The 23,438-nt window shown below is 45.6% G+C and overlaps 1 protein-coding gene and 1 pseudogene across 2 annotated transcripts in view; one reads left to right on the top strand and one right to left on the bottom strand.

The window, feature by feature from the left end:
* LOC142442331 (thymidylate synthase pseudogene) overlaps positions 1 to 13,314 on the bottom strand; it is a 31,248-nt pseudogene extending 17,934 nt beyond the window's left edge.
* The window catches only part of SEC24B (SEC24 homolog B, COPII component), a 91,269-nt gene continuing 80,949 nt past the window's right edge, over positions 13,119 to 23,438 (top strand). The window contains exon 1 of one of the 2 annotated variants that reach the window (XM_075543938.1): positions 13,119 to 13,442. In XM_075543938.1, the coding sequence (XP_075400053.1) occupies positions 13,313 to 13,442 (130 nt within the window). In that variant the 5' untranslated portion in view covers positions 13,119 to 13,312. The remainder of the gene's footprint in view (positions 13,443 to 23,438) is intronic. The other variant, XM_075543939.1, reaches the window with a different exon arrangement.

Here is a 23,438-nt window from a genome sequence, read left to right as displayed (position 1 = left end):
GAGAGCATCGGCAGCTGTGCAAAGGGATTTCAGTCTTGGTTAGTGTTTCCATCCTCTTTCACCCTGTCACCAAGCCCTGGGCAACTAGTTGTTACAACATTGATTTGCTAACGGCAAAGTCAACTGTTCAAAACCACCAGCAGCTTCGACAGAAAGGGATAGGAGTTTCTACAGCTGTAAAGAGACATAGTCTCAGAAACTGGCAGAGCCCGTTCTACCAGGTCCTGACGAGTCAGGATCAACTCCGTGGCAGAGAATTGGTTTTGTTTCTTTCACCCTGTGAAGGAGCCCTGGTGGTGGAATGGGTTCCAATGGGGACTGTTCATCTCAAGGTCAGCATCTCTGCAGGAGAAAGGTAAGGTTTCTGCTCCTGTGAAGAGTGACAGCCCTGGAAACCCACAGGGGCAGTTCGCTCCTGTCCTCTAGGTCCCTATGAGTGGAAATCAATTCGATGACAGTGAGGTCGCACAGTTTTTTCACCCTGCGTTACACAGAGACAGTAAGAGTACTGCTGTGGGGTGAATGCGCCAGGTGCTTGTGGCAGAAGGATCCCTTGAGGTTTGCACCAAATTGTTGCCCTGGCTAAGTTGTAGTACATCACACTCCCGCATCGCATTCTGTCCTGATGGATCAGTTGGGAAACTGATCTTGGTCACTGTCTTCTTGATTTTGGATTTACTATGAGTTTATATTTTTCCATGTGTTTACAAATACTAACCCCAGCATTTGTCTGAGAATGGCATTTCCTTCATCCGACTAGCATCGTCGAATCGCTCTCCGGTGAAATGGGGCAACCCATTTGGAAGGAGGAGTGATTCCAACAGGCAAAACTTGGAGCGCCCAGTCTGTACCAGTGCCATTCTCAGACAACAAACCACATCAGCGCGAGGGAAGCCGTTGACAAAACGGCAACACTGTTGAAAGTGAGACAAGACCAGTGTCAACATCAGGCACCCATGAAACCAAATTAAATTCGGAAGCTTAGGGGCTTGCTAAGAAAGGCTTGTGTTGCAGATCGCAAGGGAAGTGCGAGGCTGGTTTTCATGGGTCCAAGTGCTAAACAAGCGCAGTGGGTGTGGCTACCCTGCAGCCTCCAGGGCTTCCCTAAGGTTTGGGAGGATTGGGCCTTCCTTCCCCCTAAGGGGTTTTCAAAGGAAATGAGCAGAGGCCCAGGAGGGATTCTTCACAGACCAGCTGCGCAGGTGTCACCTTGGAGTTTGTTAGAAATGCAAAATCTCAGGCCACTCTTCCAAATCAGAATCTGCAAGTCAGCAAGATCTTTAAAGGATTCTCCCATTTATGAGTTTCCCAGGTGGTAAAAATAAATTGCATATCCGTGCACTCTTTGAAAAGAGTACAGACCCTAATCAAACATTTTCTAATTGTGGGCCAAATCTAGGAGCATCTGTCTTGGGCCATCGAGTTGATTCCAACTCATAGTGACCCTATAGTTGTCAGGTGCCAGTGAATCAGTTCCGATCCATAGTGACCCTATGCACTGCAGGACAAGACACTGCCCAGTCCTGGGCCATCCTCACAATTGTTCCTATGCTTGAGCCCATTGTTACAGTCACTCTGTCAGTGGAACTTGAAGGCCTTCCTCCTTCACTGGCCCTCCACTTGACCAAGCATGATGTCCTTCTCCAGGGACTGGTTTCTCCTGACAAGTGCAACGTATATGAGACAAAGCCTTGCCACCCTTGCTGCAAAGGAGTACTCTGACTGTACTTTTGAGATAGATTTTTTTGGTCCCTATAGGATTGCATAGGAACTCCTGTGGGTTTCTGAGACTATAACTCTTTTTTTATTTTTAAGACTGTAACTCTCTACCGTTCGTTGGTGGTGATTTTGAAGTGTTGATCTTGTGGTTAGCAAGCCAACGCATAACCCACTACGCCACCACCATAGCTCCTTACGGTGGGCCTGATAGTGAGATCTTAAAACCTATCAAGTTCTATAGTAGACTCACTGCCATATAGTTGATGCTGACTCATAGTGACCCTACAGGATAGAGTAGAACTGCTCCTGTGAGTTTCTGAGATTGTTTATTCTTCACCGGAGTAGAAAGTCCCATTCTTTCTCTTGTGGAGCGACTGGTGGTTTTGAACTGCAGGCCTTGAGGATCAAAGCCCAACAATAACCACTGTGGCCTCAATTTACATAGTCAGTGTTCAGTAAATGATAGTTCTGTGCATTCCCTTTGCTATCATAGGCTACAAACTTTCAGAGGGCAGAGATTTGTGGACTTTATTAGATTGTTCAGCTTAATTGCCCCAGAGGCTGGGCATCTTTCCAGTTTTCTGGGCGTTTCTGTACTTCCTCTTCCAAGTTGCCAGATGGCTAACCACAGGTCCCGAACCACCGCCTCCCGCTCAGGAGCAAGATGAGGTTGTCTGCACCCATAAAGCTGTGCAGTTTCACTCCACCCTACAGAGTTGGAATTGACTTGACAGTGTGGCAGGTTGTTTGGGCTGCTCTTGATGCTTTATCAGTAGTGTTTCCTGCCTCTACTTTGAGATCCATTATTTCTAATCTGCTGTGGGCTGGATGAGAAGATAATTAAGTGGTTTAGAAATGAAAGTGTACCTACAGGAATAGCGATCCAGAGCTCCAGTGGCGACGTGGTTCCGAGTTGGACTGCTTACCGCAAGGTCCTCATTTCAAAACCACAAGCCACTCCTTGGGGGAGGGCAGGGGCTTTCTACTCCTGTACAGAGTTACAGTCTCGGAAACTCTCAAGGGCAGCTCTCCCCTGTCCTATTGGGTCACTATGAGTTGGCATTGACATGATGGTACTGGTTTATTTTCGTTTAATAATATCTGAGGAGTATTTTCTGGAGGATAAGTTGAGAAACTTTCCCAGAAGTCCATGTGCTGCTGGGAACAAGGGTCCAGGGCTGCAAGGCGCTTGTCCAGCCACAGAGAGACCAGGTGGACTGGAGAAACGGTTTAGTCTACAGGCATGAGACAAACGCAAACAGGGACTTTGCTACTTCCAAACTGCTTCGAAACCCCAGTGGAAATCAAGTTATAAACTCCAAGTTATGTGGCCCAAAAAAAAAAAGGCGGGTTTGGCAATGATCACAGGAAACAATTGGAATCGGTTGGACCATTGATTTGAAAGTGAGAAACTCTGCTTTCAGGTAGAGTGTTTGGAAACGGAATGGCTACCGCCCTTTGCCAGCCCAAGGAGGGGCAGTCAGTCTAGTCCTTAGGGACTTTTGTCTGGTGACCTTGATGGAATTTGCCCTTGAGTCCTGAGAACAGAACACCCCAACTACCTTCATCTCAGAGTCCTAAACAATCAGTTTTTCTAGTCTGCAAGTGTATTCACCTCAATCATTGTCGCTTTTCCATCTTCTGTAGTCCCTCCCGGGACACTGATGAATTGATTCGCAACCAATCATGATTCTGCGACGGTTTCGTTTGTTCTTTATGTCCTGTTTCAGTGGCAGAGTATCAGAAAATCCTTGGACACCATTGTGGCCTCTTGATGATGGTCTCCTCATATGCATGATTTATCTTTGGTTCTATTTAAGATTTAATGAATGCGTCTCTATACATTATATTTGAATTTCGCGTCTCTTTTCTTCTCTAGAACCCTAGATAATAAAGTCATCATCCTTTCCCACCCACCCACCCCCAGTCCCGTTCAGAATTGTAGCTAGGCCCTAGACAGCTGAAGTTTCTCGGGCACCAAGTAACTTACGGGTCAGTGAATTCATGTCTTGCTGAGCAGTCTTGCGCAATCGCTCCCACAATCAGTTTCAACATTCTTTTCCTTCTTCGACTCCTTAATTTGCTCCCTTTTACCCCATTTCACACTGTGCCCCCCAGGACCCCTTATTTACTTGCCATCTCGATAGGTTCATTAGTCCTGGGTTTCATGTAAAGCAAAATAGCGCAACATATAACAAAAATTCAAGAGGGTCAGCCCAAATGACAAAATACATCTGAGATATGGCCAAACAAAAAATTTAAATATTAAAAAAATTTAAATATTGAAATCCATATCAAACCTAATTTCCATCACCAGGAGGATCAGTTGACAGGGTATTAATTCAGGTTTCTCATTTTGATCTTCCATCGTCATCTCTCCAATATACTTTGTTTGGTGACCAGTTTCTTCCCATCCCTCCATTATGGATAAAGGAAAATCACTGGAGATTTATTTCTTCTGTAGATACCACAGATGTATCTTGGGCTCCCGTGGTCATGCAAAGCTTTCTGCAAACCAAATTCTCACAACTTAGGCTCTGATTCTAGAATTATATGTCAATAAAAATGTTTAAACAAAATTTTTAAAAGAAATAACTAAAGAATAAAAAACCTGGCCAAAGAAAAAGTCAGGCTACAATAAAGAAAAAACTGGGGCATCATTTCTTGAGATAGAAAGAGGGTTTTGTTGTCCAAAGCTCCCACAATGATTCTAGAGAATATGAGTCCTACATTCAGAATGACAGATAGGGGCTCATATGTCACAATCTGACACTTACTAAAAAAATGGACCCACAGGCGGGCGAGCTGTTTTTGGCAATAGCATATTGGAGAGGGGATTATTCTCTGAACGCTATCGAAAACTTCAACATCTCAAGAGGAAAAAATGGTCAAAAAGGCAGAGAAGACATTGGGTAGGTGATGAACACACGAAGAAATGCTAATAACCATTAGCTACCCAAACAATGCCGCATCGCCTCACCCCAACTTCAATAGCAAAGTGCAAACAAGCAGTTTTGCTTGTTTGGGGCACAGAAGCAACATATGATGCCTCTACTTTGCACTTATCCTAGACAAATAAGGGCCACTGCAGGAGCGTATGAGGGGTATCTCCTGCAAAAAATGGAAAATTTTCAAAGCTGTGTATTTAAATATTTTTACATAGCAACCTTATCACCTTCAAAGTACTCTCTATTACACTTTAGTTGTTAAATCGCTATCCTTTCATATCCATCTGCATTTTCAGAAACAAAAAGAAGTCGCACAGAGCGAGGACAGGTGAGTCAGATATATGTGGCAAGAGTGGTGTGCTGTTTTTGCCAAACACTGGTGCACTGAGATGGCTGCATGAGCAGATGCATTATCATGGTGGCAAAACCAGTCCCGTCTGCCACAAATCAGGCCTTTTTTTGGTCGCACACTGTTCTGGAATATTTTCAGAACCCGATTAACACTCTGACCTGGTGGACCTAACTCCAAATGCACTATCACCCTCACATCAGAAAGCAAATGAGCATTATCTTAATCTTTGATTTCACTTGATAAGTTTTTGAGGGGCGAGGTTATGATGGCATCTTCCACTGGCTTGATTGATGTTTGGTTTCAGGGTCATAAGAATAGCACCATGTCCTGTCACCAGTGATGACCTTGGGGGGAAAAGTCTGGGTCGCTTTGGAGCTGTTCTTTCAAAGAATGGCATGTTTCCATCTGTCTAGTATGAGTTGACTAGGGAAACAAATCCAGAGACACTCATATGCATATAAGAAAGAGCTTTATATAAAAGAGTAATTGTATATTAAGTAAACATCCATTCCAGATCAAGTCCATAAATTCCAGATCAAGTACATAAGTCCGTTATAACCCCTTATGTCCACACTTGTCCATAGATTCCTCTTTAGACTTACACAGCCATGCAATGATGCCAAATGCAGGAAGCCCATAGGCCAGTGGGTGGAAAGTCTTGTGGATCCAGTGGTGGTGGAAGAATCTTAGTGCTGGCGTAGGTCTCCATGTGGCTATTCTAGCTCCAAGGCTCTGGCTGCCAGGAGCATAGCTCCACATGGCTTGTCAACAGAAAGACAAAGCAGAGTGTCTGGCCTCCAGTGAGCTGTTTATATCTCCATAGCGCCTCCAAATGAGGCCATCAAGCTGTGACCTGATTGACAGGCTAAACTCCACCTCTTCATGCTTAATAATCTCAAATTGACACCAGATTATATAACTACCACACCATCCAATGCTCTTTTTGCTGGTCAGTGAGAACCAGAGGCACACATTGCCCAGCAATCTTTCTCATTCCCAAATCAGTTAAAATTGGCCGAAACAGCTCCAAGATACTGTATATACTCATGTATAAGCTGAATTTTTAAGCACATTTAAAAAAATCATAGGGGGCTGGTACACCTCTTATCACAATCCATCCATCCATCCATTGTGTCAAACACATTTGTACATTTGTGCCATCATCATTCTCAAAACATTTACTTTCTACTTGAGCCCTTGGTATCAGCTCCTCGTTTTTTTCCCTCTCCCTCCCCGCTTCCTTCTCCAGGGACTGGTCTCCATTGACAATATGTCCACAGTATGTAAGATGAAGTCTTGCTATCCTTTCCTCTAAAGAACACTCTGGCCTAACTTCTTCCACGACAGATTGGTGTGAGGGAAAAGGCCCACCCCCCACAACTACTCACAGGTTCAGTAAGCACAATTGTATGGTTGAGATATATAAAGATTATAATAAAGTCATAGAGAATGAGAGAGATCGGGGAGGGAGTAAATAAAGAAGTCAGACACATTTCATGGTAGCATGCTCACCCCCTGGATGGCCAGGTCCACACACAGCGTGGGCCAAGGGCAGGAGAGTGAGGCAAGGTGGGAGGTTTACTGCTTAACGAAGGCTTATATCTCTTTAGGGGGAGTGATCACAGGTAACCACACATGTCACAGGAATAGGCAATACAAACAATAGGAAGGGGCTATACCATGGGCATAAAGCGTAACAAGAAGGGGATGAGCTAGGGCTGCACACATGATAGGAAGGGGAGGAACTAGAGGCATACATGTGACAAGAAGGGCAGACCCTAGATTCATGATGGCCGCCTAACCTTGGTCACCTTTAAGTGGGCTTGAGCTCTCTGGGCTCTCCTTCAGGGAAATAATTTACTACTATCCTCATCAGAAGTCAGTGGGCCCTACTTGTTCTGGGATAAACAGTGGTGTCTGCTTGCTCTGGTTATTCTTGGTAGGGAGAATAAACCCTGACCTACTTCTGCTGACCTCCAAGTGTATAGTCATTTGCCACGTGTAGCAAGCAGCTAAGTTTGGCATATATTTGGGGGAGACAACACGGGAGAAATCTTTCTGTTTCCCTTAGATTGGTTTGTCCTTTTAGCAGTCCATGGTACTTTCAATATCCTTCTCCAGCACAATTCAAATGCATTGATTCGCCTTTAGTCTTCCTTGTCAATGTCCAACTTTCACATGCATATGAGGCAATTGAAAACAGCATGACTTTGGTCAGGGTCAATGTAACATCATAATTTTCAATGCTCTAAAGAGATTTTGTGCAGCAGATTTCCCTAATGCAATGCTGTCCGTGGAAGTCAGCCCCTAACACATCATTACTGGTCCGGTAGGCGCAATTGTACAGCGATAATAAGTAAAGATCATAGTAAATCTATAGAGAGCATGAGAGATAGAAGTATTGAAATCAATGGAGTCAGACACGATTCATAGTAGCATCCTCAACTCAGCCCGGCTTGGTGTTCCAAGTGGAGAGAGAGATAATCTTTAATGGTATCCCAGGCTTTTTATATTCTCTGGGGACAAACAAGACCCCTAATTATAGGTCAGGACCCACGTCATAGGGAGGGGCTGTGCTATAGGTTATAGAGCAATGAGAGGGGGTGGTCTAGGGAAATACATGCAATAGGAAGAGGAGGGATTGGACATATACATGTGATAAGATGGGCAGGTCCTAGATTTAGGATGGCAGCCTAACCTTGGTCATCCTTGGGCGGATTTGACCTCTCTGGGGTCTCCTACAAGGAAACAGACAGACTACTATCCTTATCAGAAGGGAGTGGTCTGTACTTGTTGTGGGATAAACAGTGGTGTCCGCTTACTCTAGATGGCTGATAGCTGATCCACTCCTGATGACCTCCAAGTGTCTAGTCATTCGCACGCAGCTAAGTTTGGCATACATTGACTTGAGGGCAGTCAGTTTGGTTTATTTTCTAGCATGATGCCATTCTCTAAGGACTGGTCTCTCCAACACAGTATATTGGGTGAATTATCAGAGTTGTCATTGGAACTATCTTATTTGCTCTTTATGGCACCATATTCATGAATCTACAAAATATCATTGTTTTAAATTGGTAACTGGTATTTTATTGGATGTTTTGAGGATCAGTATAGAGAAAATATAAAATGGTCACACTGGCCATATTTTTGATGTTTAGGGTTGAGGGGATTTAAGGGCAGGCAGTTTGACCACTTTGCTGCCATTGGCTGAGGGTGTCCTTGGAAACGGACTTAGCTCCGTACCTATAGCCAAGGGAAGACAAGAGCCCTGCTTGGGATCTCCAACCTGCTCATGAGTCTCCAAGCCTGCTCCGGATCTCCAGCTAGTCAGCCACACTCTCATCAGGTTGCCAGGGTAACGGGGTGGTTGGGAACAGCACAGCTGCAGGTAGTAATTCAGGATTTTACAAGATAGTGTACGTCTCTTGTTAATTGAGCTGACAGAGTTTGGAGATGTCTCACAAGAGTCAAGGTTTTGTTTAGAGAGCCGGGAAAGGGAAGTAGAGAGGAGGGGCTACCTCGGTGCCATCTTTCTGGAAGTCCCACCTCTGTTCACTAGAACCCTTCTCTACAAAATATCATCTTTAAGGGTTAGCAAAAGGTTGGGATGGCGTCCTGAGGAAAGGAATACTGTCTTCCAGAGTGAAAACCTAGATCGTGTTTCTGAGCTGTAATCTTTGTTGGAGAGGTGAATGGTTGATTTGGCAATTAGCAGTGCAGTGTTGACCTAGCACTACCAGGGCTCCTTCCCCAAGTAAAAAGAACAAACCTCCCTGCGTTTGAATCCAGAGCAGGCTAACACGTAACCCCTGTGCCACCAGGGTGCCCCCCACCCCAAATAAAAAGTGGGCAGATTCTGCTTGATTTTGCAATTCAAAATCAGTGAATCTCTAATATCGCCTCCATTGGACTCACCTGGAGGGCTTGGGAAGCAGGTTGAGGGGTCCCAACTCCACTTTCTGACTCAGTCAATCTGTGTGCCGTGTGGTTGACAATGTTGCATTTCGAACACTTTGAGATTCATCATGCTAAAGAATGCAGGGACTAAGTCTAGATATGTAAAACCAAAAATCCTCAAGAGAAGCAATATAGTACATCACACTGAACAGGGCTTTCTTGAAAAATGTCAATGAGTCCGGCATCATTTGCAGTGAATGGAGCCAAGATTTTTGGAGCCAAAGAGACTTTGGTTTGATTTCTGGTGCAACTTATGACAGGTTCACCATTTTAACTAATAATGCTTGAATTTTTTAACCCCTAGTTTGCCTTCTGGTAAAAGAGGGACAGTATTTCCCACAGGCTATTGTATTAAATACAATATTTAATTTTTACAGTATTTCATTTGCCCTTCTTGAATAAGGGGGTGTTGTGGGTTACACGTTGGGCTGCAAGATGAGGCCTTCTGCCCCGTAGATATTTAGAGTCGGAAACCCACAGGGGTTTCCAGTTAGATTGTATTTCAGGGGAAAATGCAGCTGCAGTATTTAACCTAGTACCTAGTCCATAGCACAGAGCCACTCAATTCTTCATCCTTTTCTCCCTTTGTCACTGATGACACTGCTAGAGCTTAAAGCAGAATGAATGGAAGGTATATTTATAAAGGTTGTAGGAACAATCATGCAAAATAGTCTTATTAACATATTAGACAAATAGACAATGAATTAGTGGGTGAGTGGGAGAAGTTTAAATGATGACAGGTGTTGGAAATATCGATTATAACACAGCCCTGGTGCTTTTCTACAGGAGCTTCCTCTAGAACAGCGGCTCTCAACCTGTGGGTAAGCGACCCTTTCACAGGGGCTACCCGATTCATAACAGTAACAACATGATAGTGATGAAGTAGCAACAAAAATGATTTTATGGTTTGGGGGTCACCACAATATGAGGAACTCTATTAAAGGGTTGTGGCATTAGGAAGGTTGAGAACCACTGCTCTAGAATATAGGCTCTCAAGATTTGGGGCCCTACTGCCCCTCCCCCAGTTTTATCGGCACATAAGCCACATCCTATAATTCAATCCTTCAATCATGTCAAGAAGGATTGTACAATCATTAGCACAATCAATTTCAGAGTATTTTCTGCCAGCTTTCCCCCATGACTAAATTGCCTTTCAAATGAGTTGTATAATCACGTTCAGTTCCAGTGCTCACCCCCTACCTTCACTGTTTACTCCCCAAATCCCCTCCCCCTCTCCCTCTCCCCAGTACTCAGCCCTACACTCCCTACAAATCCTTGCACTGGTTATTATCTTCTATGCATCCACTCCTTCTGGGCTTCATTATTCATAACTGGTAAACCCAATAGAAACAATTAAGACCCCCAAACAAATGCTAAGGATAAAGCAATAGTAATGTAAATATAAAAATGACAATAATGCCTACTGCCCCCATTTCAGAAACAAAAATTCCTCAATGTCCACCCCCCACCCCTCCCCAACCCCCGTCCCCCATCAATTAAAAACTTTTGTGCTATAGCCTAGAAACCAGGATAAAGTGCAGGTATTTGCTTTTGCAGCCCCGGGATCCTCCCAGTGCCCTCCAGGGGGCAGCACAACCCACTGTAGGAAACACTGCTCAAGACGCAAAAGTTAACCTTCATCCATATACCTGATTAAGATTCCCTGCAGGGACAGAAAAGCAATTTTCTGGTCATTTCCTCACCCACATAGGGCAGCTTTTTATTTAAACTTTTTTTGGTAAGCCATGTTCTGGTCACTCAAGAAGTGTTAGGGCAGAGTGTGGCATCTTCTTGATGAATTAGCACGTCATCTTTGCTCATTGGGCTTAGGCTGTGGGGAAATGTAGGAAATCCTGGGGAAAATGGTTTGTCTCTTTAGTACACATGGAAGCAACTTATAAGCCCAACTAGGTACAGAAATCTTATTTGTAGTTCATTGTGCTGATTTTGTGCAAGCATTAGGCTGCTATACATGTCTTGGGTACAAACGAGAATCCAAATCCCCAAAGCAGAACCTTTACTAAATTTTAAGGAGGATAAAGACACATCACCTGCATCAGAGTGGTTGGCCATCAGTAAGAGATCTTAAGAGTATCCAAGAGGTCGGTCCATGGTGGATGGGAAGGCAAAGGAAACTTTTACAAGTATGATTGGTGGCAGATCAGAAGCAGGAACATGATTGGGACATACTAACATACTATGTTAGTCAGAAGAGCTTTTTAGATTGGTCCAGGGGCTTTCCACAAAGGTAATCTGGATGTGACTCATGACTAGGCAACCTTAACATTCCATGCGTGCGATTCCCTAAGGGCTAAACTGCCCTTCCCTAACTGCCCTTCCTTGGATAGGCAAGGGAGTGGCAAGAATTCACTTTCTTTCTTTTATCTTTTAGTAATCCACTTTCTAATGAACTCTGCCTGAGGCAGAGTGGATTAATGGTCAGAAGGAATTCTATAGAGGCTTAAACCAAGTGGAGATAAAAAAGTGGATTTAAGGTTTTCATTGTTATCTGTAGCCTTCTACAAATTTAGTGATCAGAATTTAAACTGTAATACAGTTGGGGGTAGACACAAATTCAGATATAACTTATGGAGTCACATTTATTAAGTCAAAGACAAGGAAAGGACCAGGACTGGGAAGCATACACTATGTAGTTTAGAAAAGTTTACAAGAGTGGTTCAAGGTCCTCCAATCAAGGCATGACTTATAGGCGTCCCAAATACCAAATCCCATCCGGGGCACATGCAGGTAAAGGCCCTAAGAGTTGGCTCCCAGGGGAGTTTTATCAAATGATTCAATAGAGGCTCAATCTATGTCAAGACTCAAGAATGGATTTAGGGCTCTTCCTGTAAACTGCAGCCTTCTGAAAACCTAGTGCTCAGAATTGAAGCTCTGATATTGGAAGTTTAGGATCACCAACTCATGCCAGCAGTGCAAACAAAGCTGCATTATTCTAGGACTAAAACGTTTTTGAGTGAGTAATGCTAATGGTTAAATACTGAACTGCTCAATGAAGAGCTGGAAGTTCAAACACAACACCCCCCACCCCACCCCCGAGGCCTCTTGGGAGTAAGGCCTGGCGATCTGTTTCTGAAAGGTCGGTAGGGAGTACAGTTCTGTTCTGCGCACGTGGGGTCTCCACAGCAACTAACTCAACACAGTTGTCAGGGGCCATTGAATCTGTCCTGACCCATAGCGACCCTGTGCACAACAGAACGAGACAAAACATCAGGTTCTGCATAACCTTTTGGGAAATTAGAAGCCTTATTGCTACAGAAACACCATCTTGCCAGATGTCATTCTGAACTCAACTATTTTGAGCAATCTCATTTCCAGTACAGAATGATGGTGGCAGAATCACGACTCTAAGACGGCATGCCAGGATAAGATAAAAAAAAAATTCCACTAATCTAAATAAAGCAGAGGAGCCCTGGTCGCATCGTGGTTACCCATTGGGCTGCGGGTCGCAATGTCAGCAGTTCGAAGCCACCAGACCCTCCGAGGGAGAAAGACGAGGCTTTCTCCTCCAGTGAATAGTTAACCGTTTCAAGGGCAGTTCTACCCTGTCCTGTAAAGCCTGCATTAACTCGATGGCAGTGAGGACACAGGCAAGCTGAGGACTTCAACTGCTCCTCAGACAGCCAACATGATGAGAAACCTGGGCGAAACCAAATGAGAGAGCTCCTGTTTGTCCTCCAGCTTCTCCCTACCCCACCCCCCCTTCCCAAGCGGGCAAAGTTCTGAAGGGCTGTCGTTCTTGTTGCGGTCCATGTTAGCCTAGGTAAAGTGAACGAGCAAAGGTACCTCTTTGCCCAAGAGTTGCACACACCACACAGTCAGGGAGATTCCATGCCTGATTTCTTTGGGAAGTAATACTAAGAGGAAAACAGGTCAAGATGAAAAAAACAAAGCAACCCCCCTAAAAACAAACAACCCCCCCCCCCAAACATGTCAAGAAGAAAAAACAAAAAAGTAGGGAGGCTGGGTGGGTGCAGACGACGCCCACAGCGCTTGATCCCTTCCCGGAGCCGACCCGCCCGCCGGTCCCGGGCTGCAGGGGGCGCTACAGCACCCGCGGCCCCGCGAAGAGGAAGGCGCCACCCCAGGTGGGGCTCCGGCGGCGCGGGTTCGGCCGACGGGCGGGGGTCTCCGCGCCCGCAGAGGCCGAGCGGCGACGTTGGGGCCCGGCGTGGCGCGCGGCCACCTCCGCGCAGGTCCCGGGCGACTCCCTTAGTGACGCCGAGCGCGTTCCTTCCTCTTCCTCTCGGGCCCCGCCTTCCCCCGCCTCCTCCCACCTCCTCGAAGTGGAGCCGCCGCCGCCGCCAGCAGCGCCGTCATGTCGGCCCCTGCCGGGTCCCCTCACCCGGCCACCAACGCCCGGATCCCGCCCAAACTCGGCGGGGCCGCTGCCACAGGAGCCGCGGCGCCCGCGGGCCCGGGCCTGGCGCCGCCGCCCCAGCAGAACGGTGAGGCGGGCGGCTCCGGCGGAGCGCGGGGCCTAGTGCCGGCGGGGCGGCCTGCGCGGCCGGGTCGGGGCGGGCCGAACCCAGGGGCGGCGGGTCGGGGCGGCTGGCGGGGACGCGGGGCGGCGGCCTCGGAGCCCGGGCCTGGGGCGGGGGGGGGGGGCGGCGGGCGGGGCGGGGGCAGGGGCCGACCCGGGGAAACCGGGGCTGGGGCTGTTTCCCGTAGGTGACCCCAGCCCTGAAATCTCCCGGGCCGGTCGGGGCCGTGGCAATCGGGAAACCCACGTGCAGAAAAGAACAGAGAAATACTCGCCATCCTGCCGGGGCTCTGGCGATCGGGGACCCGGCGCCCGCCGGGAGACCGGCGGGGAGCGGAGGCCGCGGGTTGCCGGGTGGTAGTGCGGGGAAAGGCCCCTGTCGTGAACAGCGGGGTGGACTGGGCTCCCCCCCCCCCTCGGAATCCCTGACTTCAAGGGCCTAGCCAGCACGTTGCCCTGAAAGGAACTGAAGTTAGCGCCCAAGTTCCTTAGACAAAAGGGTCTGAAAACATGCAACATAGGTGTAACTCTAACCCTGACCCAGTGCAGCCTTCAGATGTGTCACTGCTGCCCGGGCTGCAGCTCCTGCATGTGGCATGAGTTTGTTGGTCGCCTTTGAAAGAGTGCAGGTGGCAAACGGATTTCAACGAACCTCTTGAGATCTGAAGGTTTTGTCCCGGCTTTACTCTCAGATCGACAAAAACCGTGCCCAGTTGGCCCTGCTTTGGGCCAAGGCCTGTCATTCGGGCAGCTGCCAAGGCTACTGTGGAAATGGCTTTCCATGTTAAGGCCAAGGGCTTTTTAGTGTGCAGAGGTTTCAGCCTAATCTAGAGATTTGGGACGTGTGTGGGAGGGGAGTGGAGGGGGAGAGAGGCTTTGGTCGTACACTTGTATGTGAGATGAATTCCTGGTCCAAATTCAATGACGGAATTCCTAGGCAAAACTGCCCTAGAACCCTGCAAATAATTATCTCATTGATCTGTCTAATTTGCTGATGAGAATTGACTGAACTTTGCAATCAGGTCAGCCAGCACCTGAATTTTACAACGGATGCTTTTCAAACTCCTTTAGCCCGAGAGACACGGGTTTAACTTTTTCGTACATCAAAGCTAGAGATGGGCCAGTTTGAATAGTCTTTTCATCCGTCTTGCTTGCCAGTATGACCCGCTTTCACTTCCAACAGTCTTCTCTTAATACTATGGGTTTGGGGTTGTGAACAGTGTTGTGGCGGTTTGCCTGCCCTGAATGTACATGAAGATAGTGTTTGTGAGTTGCTGTGTTCTCCAGCCTTCACTCTAAACTCTTATCTTTAAAACAGGTTTGTGTGTGAGGGAACCAGAAGCTGCCAGTTTAAGAAGTGATTCTGAGTTTTTCTTAATTTCCTTGCCTTGATTTTTCTGAGTATGCCTTGTTATCTTTTTTTCGGCCTTGTTATCTTAATGAACTCGTTAAAATGGCAACTATTTATCTTAGCCTTTGAAATTTTGTGAATCCTCAAGGAACGCCAGGGTAGTTATTTGGTCAGCGAATCATAATCAGAAGGCTAAATCTGTAAGAAATCAAGGGATACGTTTTGACGCTAGGGGTGGTTGATGTTTAATTTCTTCTGTGCATGATGGTTACTCTCCTTTGAGGCCTCAGGAATCAATTCAGCAGCATAGATTGTGTGCCTGCTTGTTGAGGACTCAAGGTAGAGAGATGGACAGCCCAGAAGCTGCTGTCTCCTAAGCTGGCCTGTATTTGTGTGTGACATTCAAGTTGACACTCAAACTCTGGGCCTTGAGGAGTTTGGACGTGGTGGTGATGGGGAGTGATCTAGGCAGAGGTTCCAGCCGAAGCCAAAGTCTGCAAGCATGAAAGCGTCAAGGCCTGTTGGCATCAGTAAGGAGACAGAAGGTGCTGGAAATGGAAAACCCTCCAAGTGGCAGGGGAACCTTAAAAGAAGCCACGTTGCAGGACAGCCTTGAATGTCATGCAAAGGAAGGTGGAAGTAAAGAATTGGCACAATGTTTTTGTGGAGGTGAGTGGTGGAAGTGGAGAAACCACAGAGGAAATGTTTGTTAATCTTAAGGAGAAAAAGAATGTCTCCTACATGGTATTGGCATCTATGGCTATAGAAGGTTATTTGGGTCTCTGTTTTATTAGTGTTGTTTGGTGCCATCGAGTCAGTTCTGACTCAGTCACTTGTGCACTATCAAAGGAAACACTGCCGGTCCTGCCCCATCCTCCTCCCAATTGTTCTTCTGTTTGAGCCTATTGTTGCAGCTACCTGGCAATCCATCTCCTTGAAGGTCTTCGTTTGTTTTCACTGCCCTTCGTTTGTTTTACCAAGCCCCATTCTTTAGCCCCGCATAATCCAGTCTGTCTGTTAATATGTCTCTGTGGAATCCCTGGAGTGGATTCTAAGAAATAGGTCAGAAGGAGTCTGAAGCATCGATGGCAGGATTGTAGAACTGGAATGGTCCCCAGGGATCATTGCCAAGCAGCGTGTTTAAAACATGAATTTGTTTTTCCAAAGGAAATTGTTTATAGAGCCTTGGTAGATAAAGCACAGAACCAAGTCAAACGGTTGCAGTAAACACAGCAGTGAAAGGTGTTTTGGAATACAATCTGAGAACCTCCAAGCTCAACTCCCTTTATGTTAGTGAGGAAATAAAGATCCAGAAACATTTCAGGTATGTTTCTCACCACTCCTTTTTCCCCCAGTAGTTTCTTTAATGTTCACATAACATACACTTCCATAGTTAAATCACTTTTGAAATGAGTTCCAGTGCTTCCTCCCTGCTCCTGCATGCCCCGTCCCCGATAAACCAGTTCTTGCATGGCTTGCTGTCTCTGCTGTTTTTCACCACTCCTAAGGAAAGCTTCATGAGAGCGGTAGCTTCGTCTCCTGTTCGCTGCTGCATGTGGAAGTCCTTGAGATGGGCCTGAGGTGGCTATGAGTTGGACTGCTAACCTCGACCGCGCGGTCCACAGTTTGCAATCACCACTTGCTCCGAAGAAGAGAAAATGAAGCTTTCTATTCCCATAAAAATGCACTTCTACCCCCTCCTATCATATGAGGCCACTATGAGTCAGAATTGACTCCATGCCCTGGGAGAGCCGTGCCTGACAAGTTGTTCGTTGTCTTTGCCGGACTGCAACTCCAGGGGAGCTTATGTATAACGGAAAGACATGTTTCCTCGTGCCATGTCAGGGTCGCTGTTCTGTTTGAGTCCAGGTTGCAGTTACTGTGTAGCACCTGCTTTTCAACCTAGAAGGCTCCTCTTGCTGCACTCTATCCTCCGATACTGTTACTGTCCGTCACGTTTTTATTGGCCGGTTTCCAGCCAGGCCTTCCTAATCTGTCTTAATCTGGAAGTACCACTGAAACCTGGCCACCATGGGTGACCTGCAGGGGGTTAACTTCCAGCATCACGGCAGCACCTAGGCCACCATAGTACCACACATTGACAAGGTACACGTACTCAGTAAGCATTAGTTCAATGACAGTGGATTCAGACCACCTCATTCCAAGCCCAGTTCTGCTATGGACAGCTTCGAAGAAGTTTATTTTTGGGAACATTGTGTGGGAACCCAGAGGCGGGGACCAGGGACTCCATTATCACCACCTTGGCTTGTTTCCTAGGCACAACTGTGAGGGTACTTCCCCCAGTCAGTCACAAATACAATTTGACTTCTTGGAATCTGCGAGCTTTCTCTTCAAGTGCATTCAGTGGGGTTGTGATTGTCCACTTCAGTTTCTTTGAGCTGTGGAGGGAACGTGTGGAATTACTAGTGTTTCTATAAGAAGGCTTAGTTCAATATTTTTCAACTTTTATTTTTACTTTTGAGCTTCTTTCCAAAACTGTGTCCCGAACCATCGAGAGTTGAGTGGAGGAAGCATAGCTAGGTAGGCAATCAGAGTATGCCTCCAAAATTGCTCCAAATTGACTTGAATTGAAAAGAATCTTTTAAATGGATTGGTGGGGGAAGGGGACACAGGGGCATGGTAGGGAGAGGGTGACTAGGTTTAGCCACAAACCACTGCTGTTTACTTTTAGGAAGCAACTAATGCTTATTTTCAAATGAAGATGTGTCTCTCTCCTCCTGTATGTTCTTTCCAAGACTGGTACTACTAGCACTTTTATCATTTTTATCATCAGTAATGCACGAAATACACATAACGGGAACTGCGAGAGTTCATTGTGGCAGAGAGAAACAAGTATACCGCTGAGGCTGGTTCGGGGAGCTCTTCGACTCTGAGGGCGCATGCACAATTTACAATGATCGAAATCTTCCCAGTGTCTGAAGTAAATCCCTTCCCATGGATGAAGCTAGCAGCATCTGGGTCTTGGGTTTCTAGTCTTTATTTGTGGCTAAATGGAAGCTTTATGTCCTCTTGATGGAGATATGTGAATTGTCCTGGTGATAATGTAACTAACTAGATAATTGATGTCATCTTGCCCAGTGATATTTTTTTAAATGTCCTGTCCTTCTGTAAATAGTTCCATTGATCTGAATTCTGATTTTAATTTTTTATTGCTAACTATTGTTTGAGTTATTTGCAGTATCTTCATTCCCCATCATACTCCCTGCCCCTCAGGTTTCTGAGATTAATAATTAATAATCTTTTATAATTTCCATAAACAATATTCATTGCTGCTGATCATAGTATAAGGGTAGCAGCTAGCAGCATCTTTTGGATTCATCTGTAAACCTTGAAAAGTTTGATGATGCTTGTTGTCATGTGGTTGGCGCCAACAGAATGACATGCTGCTCAGTCCTGCGCCATCTTCATTGTCTGTGGTAGGCTGGAGTCCGCTATGGTGACTGTTATGGCAGGCTGCCTTTTTGAGGAGGGAGCTCTAGTGGCACAGTGGGTTACTCCTTGGGTTGCTAACCTCCTGGTCAGTAGTTCCAAGCCACTAGCTGCTCCACAGGAGAAAGATAGGCTTTCAACTCTTGGAAAGCGTGTAGTCTCAGCAGCCCCCGGGGCAGGCAGCTCTATAGGATCATGAGGAATTGGAATGGACTTGGTGGGAGTGAATTTCATTTTGGGTATCTTACTGTTTCCCTCATTTTCACTGGGTCGCTACCAACGTGGTGCCATTTTCTGGTGTGATCATTCTTTCCTCTCACCCATCTCATGTTTCTTCCAAGATTAATTTGTTCATTATTCAGGCTACCCCTGATCTATTCAAAGCCCCCAAACCCACTGCCATTCCAACTCATCATGACCCTATATAGGGTCTTCAAGTTTGTAAAACTTCAGAGGAGCCAAAGATGCTCTTTCTCTCAAGGAGCAGTTGGTGGGTTTGAACAACCAACTCTGGTTAGTAGCCAATCGCCTAACCCACAGCTCCAGGGGTGTGCCCTCCATGATCTAGTGTAGGCATTGGTAGAACCCATTTGATGCAGTACCAGATGGACTGCTGGAGTCAGCACTGGATGCTAGCGCAGATCCACGTGATCTGTTCAGCCCTAGAGAAGCCATGGCTTCCATTGAAGTCGTGAGCATAATCCAAATTGGACAGAAGGGGCAGCGGGCCAGTAGGCTTTGATACTGTCCAAGTTTTTGTAAAGAAAATTACTAAATATCTCTGAGCTCAGGGGAGAATGATACTTTCCTTGTAGGGTGGTTGGAATGGCTATATTAAGTGGAGTGACATTTTTAGAGTACCTGGTTTTCCAAACCAAACTCAATGCCACCGAGTTAATTCCAATTCATAGTGACCCTATAGGACAGGGTAGAACCTGGGTTTCTGAGACTGCAGCTGGTGGTCTCAAACTGCTGACCTTCGGGTTAGCAGCCATAGTAGAACTCACTGTGCCACGGGGGCTCCTGGCCCCAGTAGCCACTTAACAAATGACAGTCCATGTCAATGCATTTCCTTCAGTGTGCCAGGTTATAAATTCACAGATGACTTCTTGTGAGATTCCATAAGCCCAACAACAGCATACAGTTGGGTTCATATGCCTTGTTTGCTGTTGCTGCTTTTTTTAAAAAAAATGGTTTTATTGGCATATATTTCACATAGCATGCAGTTTGTCCATTTAATCATAAGAGGAGTTGTTCAGTCACCGCAGTTTCTGAGCATTTTCTTCTGTCTGCACTCATAGTTTGTTGTTAGCTCCCCATTTGCCCCTATCCTCCTTAACCATGCCCCTATATAATCCATTATTAATCCAGCTACGGTTTATAGATTCATCTATCCTGGATTTCATATTTAGAAAATCATACAAGACACAAGGAGGAAGCAAACAAACAAAAACCAGCAAAACGACTAGAAAAGCAAATAAACACTTCGATTACAAAGCAGAAACTATTAAAAACCAAGCTATTAAAAAGTGAAACTGCTTTAAAATGGCTCAAAAGGGAGATCAGATGATAAAGTATTACATTGTAACCTAACTACATCTGCTGTAGTCGACCTTACAATGTTCTCCGACAGCAAGGCCGTTCACATCCCTGGACTGCGGTCAGAGGCCATTCACAGGACGTTTGATTCATGTGCATAGTCTGCGCATAGGTGTGCCTTCCACCGTCATGCATAGCCTGCTACTTTTCAAGACCAGCGCTGATAGGTTCTTGTGTGGACAGCTCTCCTCAGCCCTTTCTTATCGTTGAGGCGCTATCACTATTTTCGTCCTTTATATATTTTCCAACGCTTCCCCACAAATCTGTTTCTGGAAGATTTCGCAATAGGCTGTCCACCCCAACTGGGCTGACCTACTGGAAGGTAGACTTAATTAGTTTCAGGTTTTCTGGAACTCTGTCAAAAGCCACCTGTAAAAGGAAGTTGGGTGGCGGGGGTGGCAGAATGAAGTAGAAAGGGTGAGTGGTATGAGAATTCCCTTGCCTATCCTGTCTGAGTCTCACCTGGCTTGATTTTCCTCATATTTCTGAGAAATAGATCTTGCGAAGTGAGCTGAAAGCCTGACATTAGAACCAGCATGCCTACGCTCTCTGCCTACCAACTATTTAGCTGGGTGAATTGTTGTTAGATTTCCTTGATTCAGCTCTGACTCAGGAAGCACTGTGTCCGCCGCCGCCATCCTCCCCACTGTTGGAGCCCCTGTGTTTATCCAGGTTGTCAGGGCCTGTCTTGCTTTTGCTGACCCTCTGCTCTTGGTCTTCTCCAGTGACGAGTCTCGGCTGACATGTCCAAAGTATATGAGATGAAGTCTCACCAGATCTCTTTGTGCTTCTGGCAGTCCATGGGACTTTCAGTATTCTTTGACAGTCCCATAATTTAAATGCATCAATTCATCTTCAGTCTTCCTTATTCAATGTCCACCTTTTACATGCACTTAAGGCACTTGAAAATACCATGGCTTGTAACGTCCTTGCTTTTCAACACTTTAAGAGGTCATATGCCACAGATTTACCCAATGCAATGCGTTATTTGACCTCTTGACTTATTGCTTCCATGGGCATTGATTGTGGATCCAAGCAAGATAAAAATATTTTCGTGAAATGTACACAGCCTTAGAGTTAGAAAACCAAAAAGGAAGAATACACTGTGCTTATCTTAAATTGTGAAAACTCAGGAAAAACTTCAAGCCTCGAGTTGCAATCTCGAAAAATTCTATGAGCAAAATATTGAAAATATTAAATGATACAGAACTCTCCAAAGAAGATAGAAAGAATGCACAGTCACTGTATAAAAAATGAACCAGTTGACATTTCACCATGCAGGACGCAGCATAGGAGCAAGAAACAATGGTTCTAAGGAAGAGCTTCGTTCGAGCTTCACTGAAAGCATTAGCTGAAAACAAGCCCCCAGGAATTGATGGACTACCAACTGAAATGTCGCAACAAGCCCATGAAGTACTAGAAACATTCACTTGTGTGAATTAGCAAGCTTTAAAACACACTCTTCTGGCACGGTGCTTAAGTGCCCAGGTGCTAACCTAAAGTTTGGTATTTGGCATTCTGCTCCCATAAAGTTTACAGCCTAGGAAATTCTGAGGCAGCTCTGTTCTGTCTTATGGCAGTTCCGAGTCCAAAATCGACCCACCGGCACCTATCAGTCACAGTGAGTTTTATGGCTGTTTGTCTACAAATTGTGATAGAGGTAGTTGTACCCTGCCCGCTAGGGCCGCTATAAGCTGCATCCACTCAATGGCAGTGCATTCTGAGAGTCCGCCATCAGCAAGCAGGCATAAGTTTACTTCTTTGACAAAAAAAGGAACGAGGGGTGAACAAAAACAAGGAAGCATTTCTCGCAGAGCTTGGGAAGCTGTTGTTCTTAGCTTTCCTTTAGGAAGAATAATCCTGGCTATCCACATGGGTTCTGGGGCTTCCATTTTTTACATAAATACGTAGAAATCAATGCCGCCAAGTTGATTCTGCCTCACAGAGACCCAACAGTACAGGGTAGGACTGTCCCTGTGAGTTTCAGGGGCTGCAATTCTTTATGAGCATTGAAAGCCTGTCTTTTTCTTGTGGATGGCTGGTGGTTTTGAACTGCTGACCCAATGGTTAGCTATACAATGGGTAGCCCACTATGCCACCGGGGCTGTTGCACTGCCCACACTAAGGTTCCTGTTTAATCTTTCAAATTGCTCCTACCAGTTTGATCCCCATGTAGACGGTGGTCAAGGCAGATCTTTTTTACTCCTTGACTTAAACTGCTGCTTGGATTTCAGATGACCTCAGGGCATATTTTTGGTTTAAAGTGTAAAGATTATCTGAAGGCTGTGTATATCTTCCTAATGCCCCTTTTAAAAAAATCTGTATGTTAGTGATTTATTAATACATTATTAGCTGGGATAATTCGAGGTATTCAATAATTGCTATGACATGTCCTGAGCACTGAGTGGATACCAGTCTTGACCCTAAGGCAGGATCCATCCTGTAAGCCTTCCGCTGTGCCACGCACTAGTCCTTCAGTTGTTGGAACCTGTGGAGATCTGGGGAGGGGTTGGCATGGATGGTGGCGATTTATACTACTGATCAGGAGTATTTTAATTTTAACTATGGTGTTGAAGTGCACCTGGCCTACTTCTTGGTTGTTCCTGAGCGGTCTTGGATCAGATTCTGGTTCCAAGTTAATGAGAATTTACCTTGGAAACGGTAGAGGAGCTTCTGTTTACTGACTTGCGCATACTGTTCAAGATAATGAAAGCTTTATTCAAGCTTTTAAATAGATTTAAAATTCAATTCAGGAAAAGACTACTGAAACGAACATTCCTGAACTTAAAAATGGCTTCTCTGCCTTGTGGGGAGAAAGGACCCCACTCCTGTGGAAATGAAGACGATTCACTGATTGTGTTTGGCTTTTCTTTCCCCACGTAAACTCTTTCACCTCTCACCCTCCTTTTAAAATCATAATTGTGCTGTGGTGGAAATTTTGACTGTACCCTTATTCAAGTGTAGGTGAGATAATCTAAAATAATTTCTTCCCTCCTTCAGGCTTTCTTACTTAATTCCTGGCCTTATTATGTATTATACTCTCTCTCTACCTAGAAATTATTCCTTGCTCTTGAACTTTAGGAAGGGAGCCCCACTCCCACAAGTGTTCCATGAGCCTTATTTGCGGTGGTAACATGTGGTCCAATCTCTTGGTAGATCACAAGTACTTTGCATAGTTTATTCATTCACCTGGGTTGCAGGTGGTTTAGGGCTGTAATAAGTAATTCACTGACTGCTATACTTATATGTTTATTTCAGCTATGGGCCACTTACAGTTGATATATTCTCTGAAGTGGAACATTAGGCTATTTGACTGTTGTGCAAACATATAGAGGCATATTATATATGTACATACAATTTATACATAAATGCTCACAAATCTTATATTAAAATCTTCTTGGAATCCTAGATGCTGCATTCAATAGCTACAGGAGGCCAGCCTTGCAGGATGTGCTGAGGAGGGATACATGACGTGGCATGGAGAGGTGGCTTTAGGGACCTGACAGGGAGCTGGCTGTGGCTCCATTGGTGGCATGCCTAATACAGCTGCTTCCTGGTTCT

Source organism: Tenrec ecaudatus, chromosome 3 (assembly GCF_050624435.1).
Source record: "Tenrec ecaudatus isolate mTenEca1 chromosome 3, mTenEca1.hap1, whole genome shotgun sequence".
NCBI lineage: Eukaryota > Metazoa > Chordata > Mammalia > Afrosoricida > Tenrecidae > Tenrec > Tenrec ecaudatus.
This window is presented reverse-complemented; position numbering and strand designations above follow the sequence as displayed.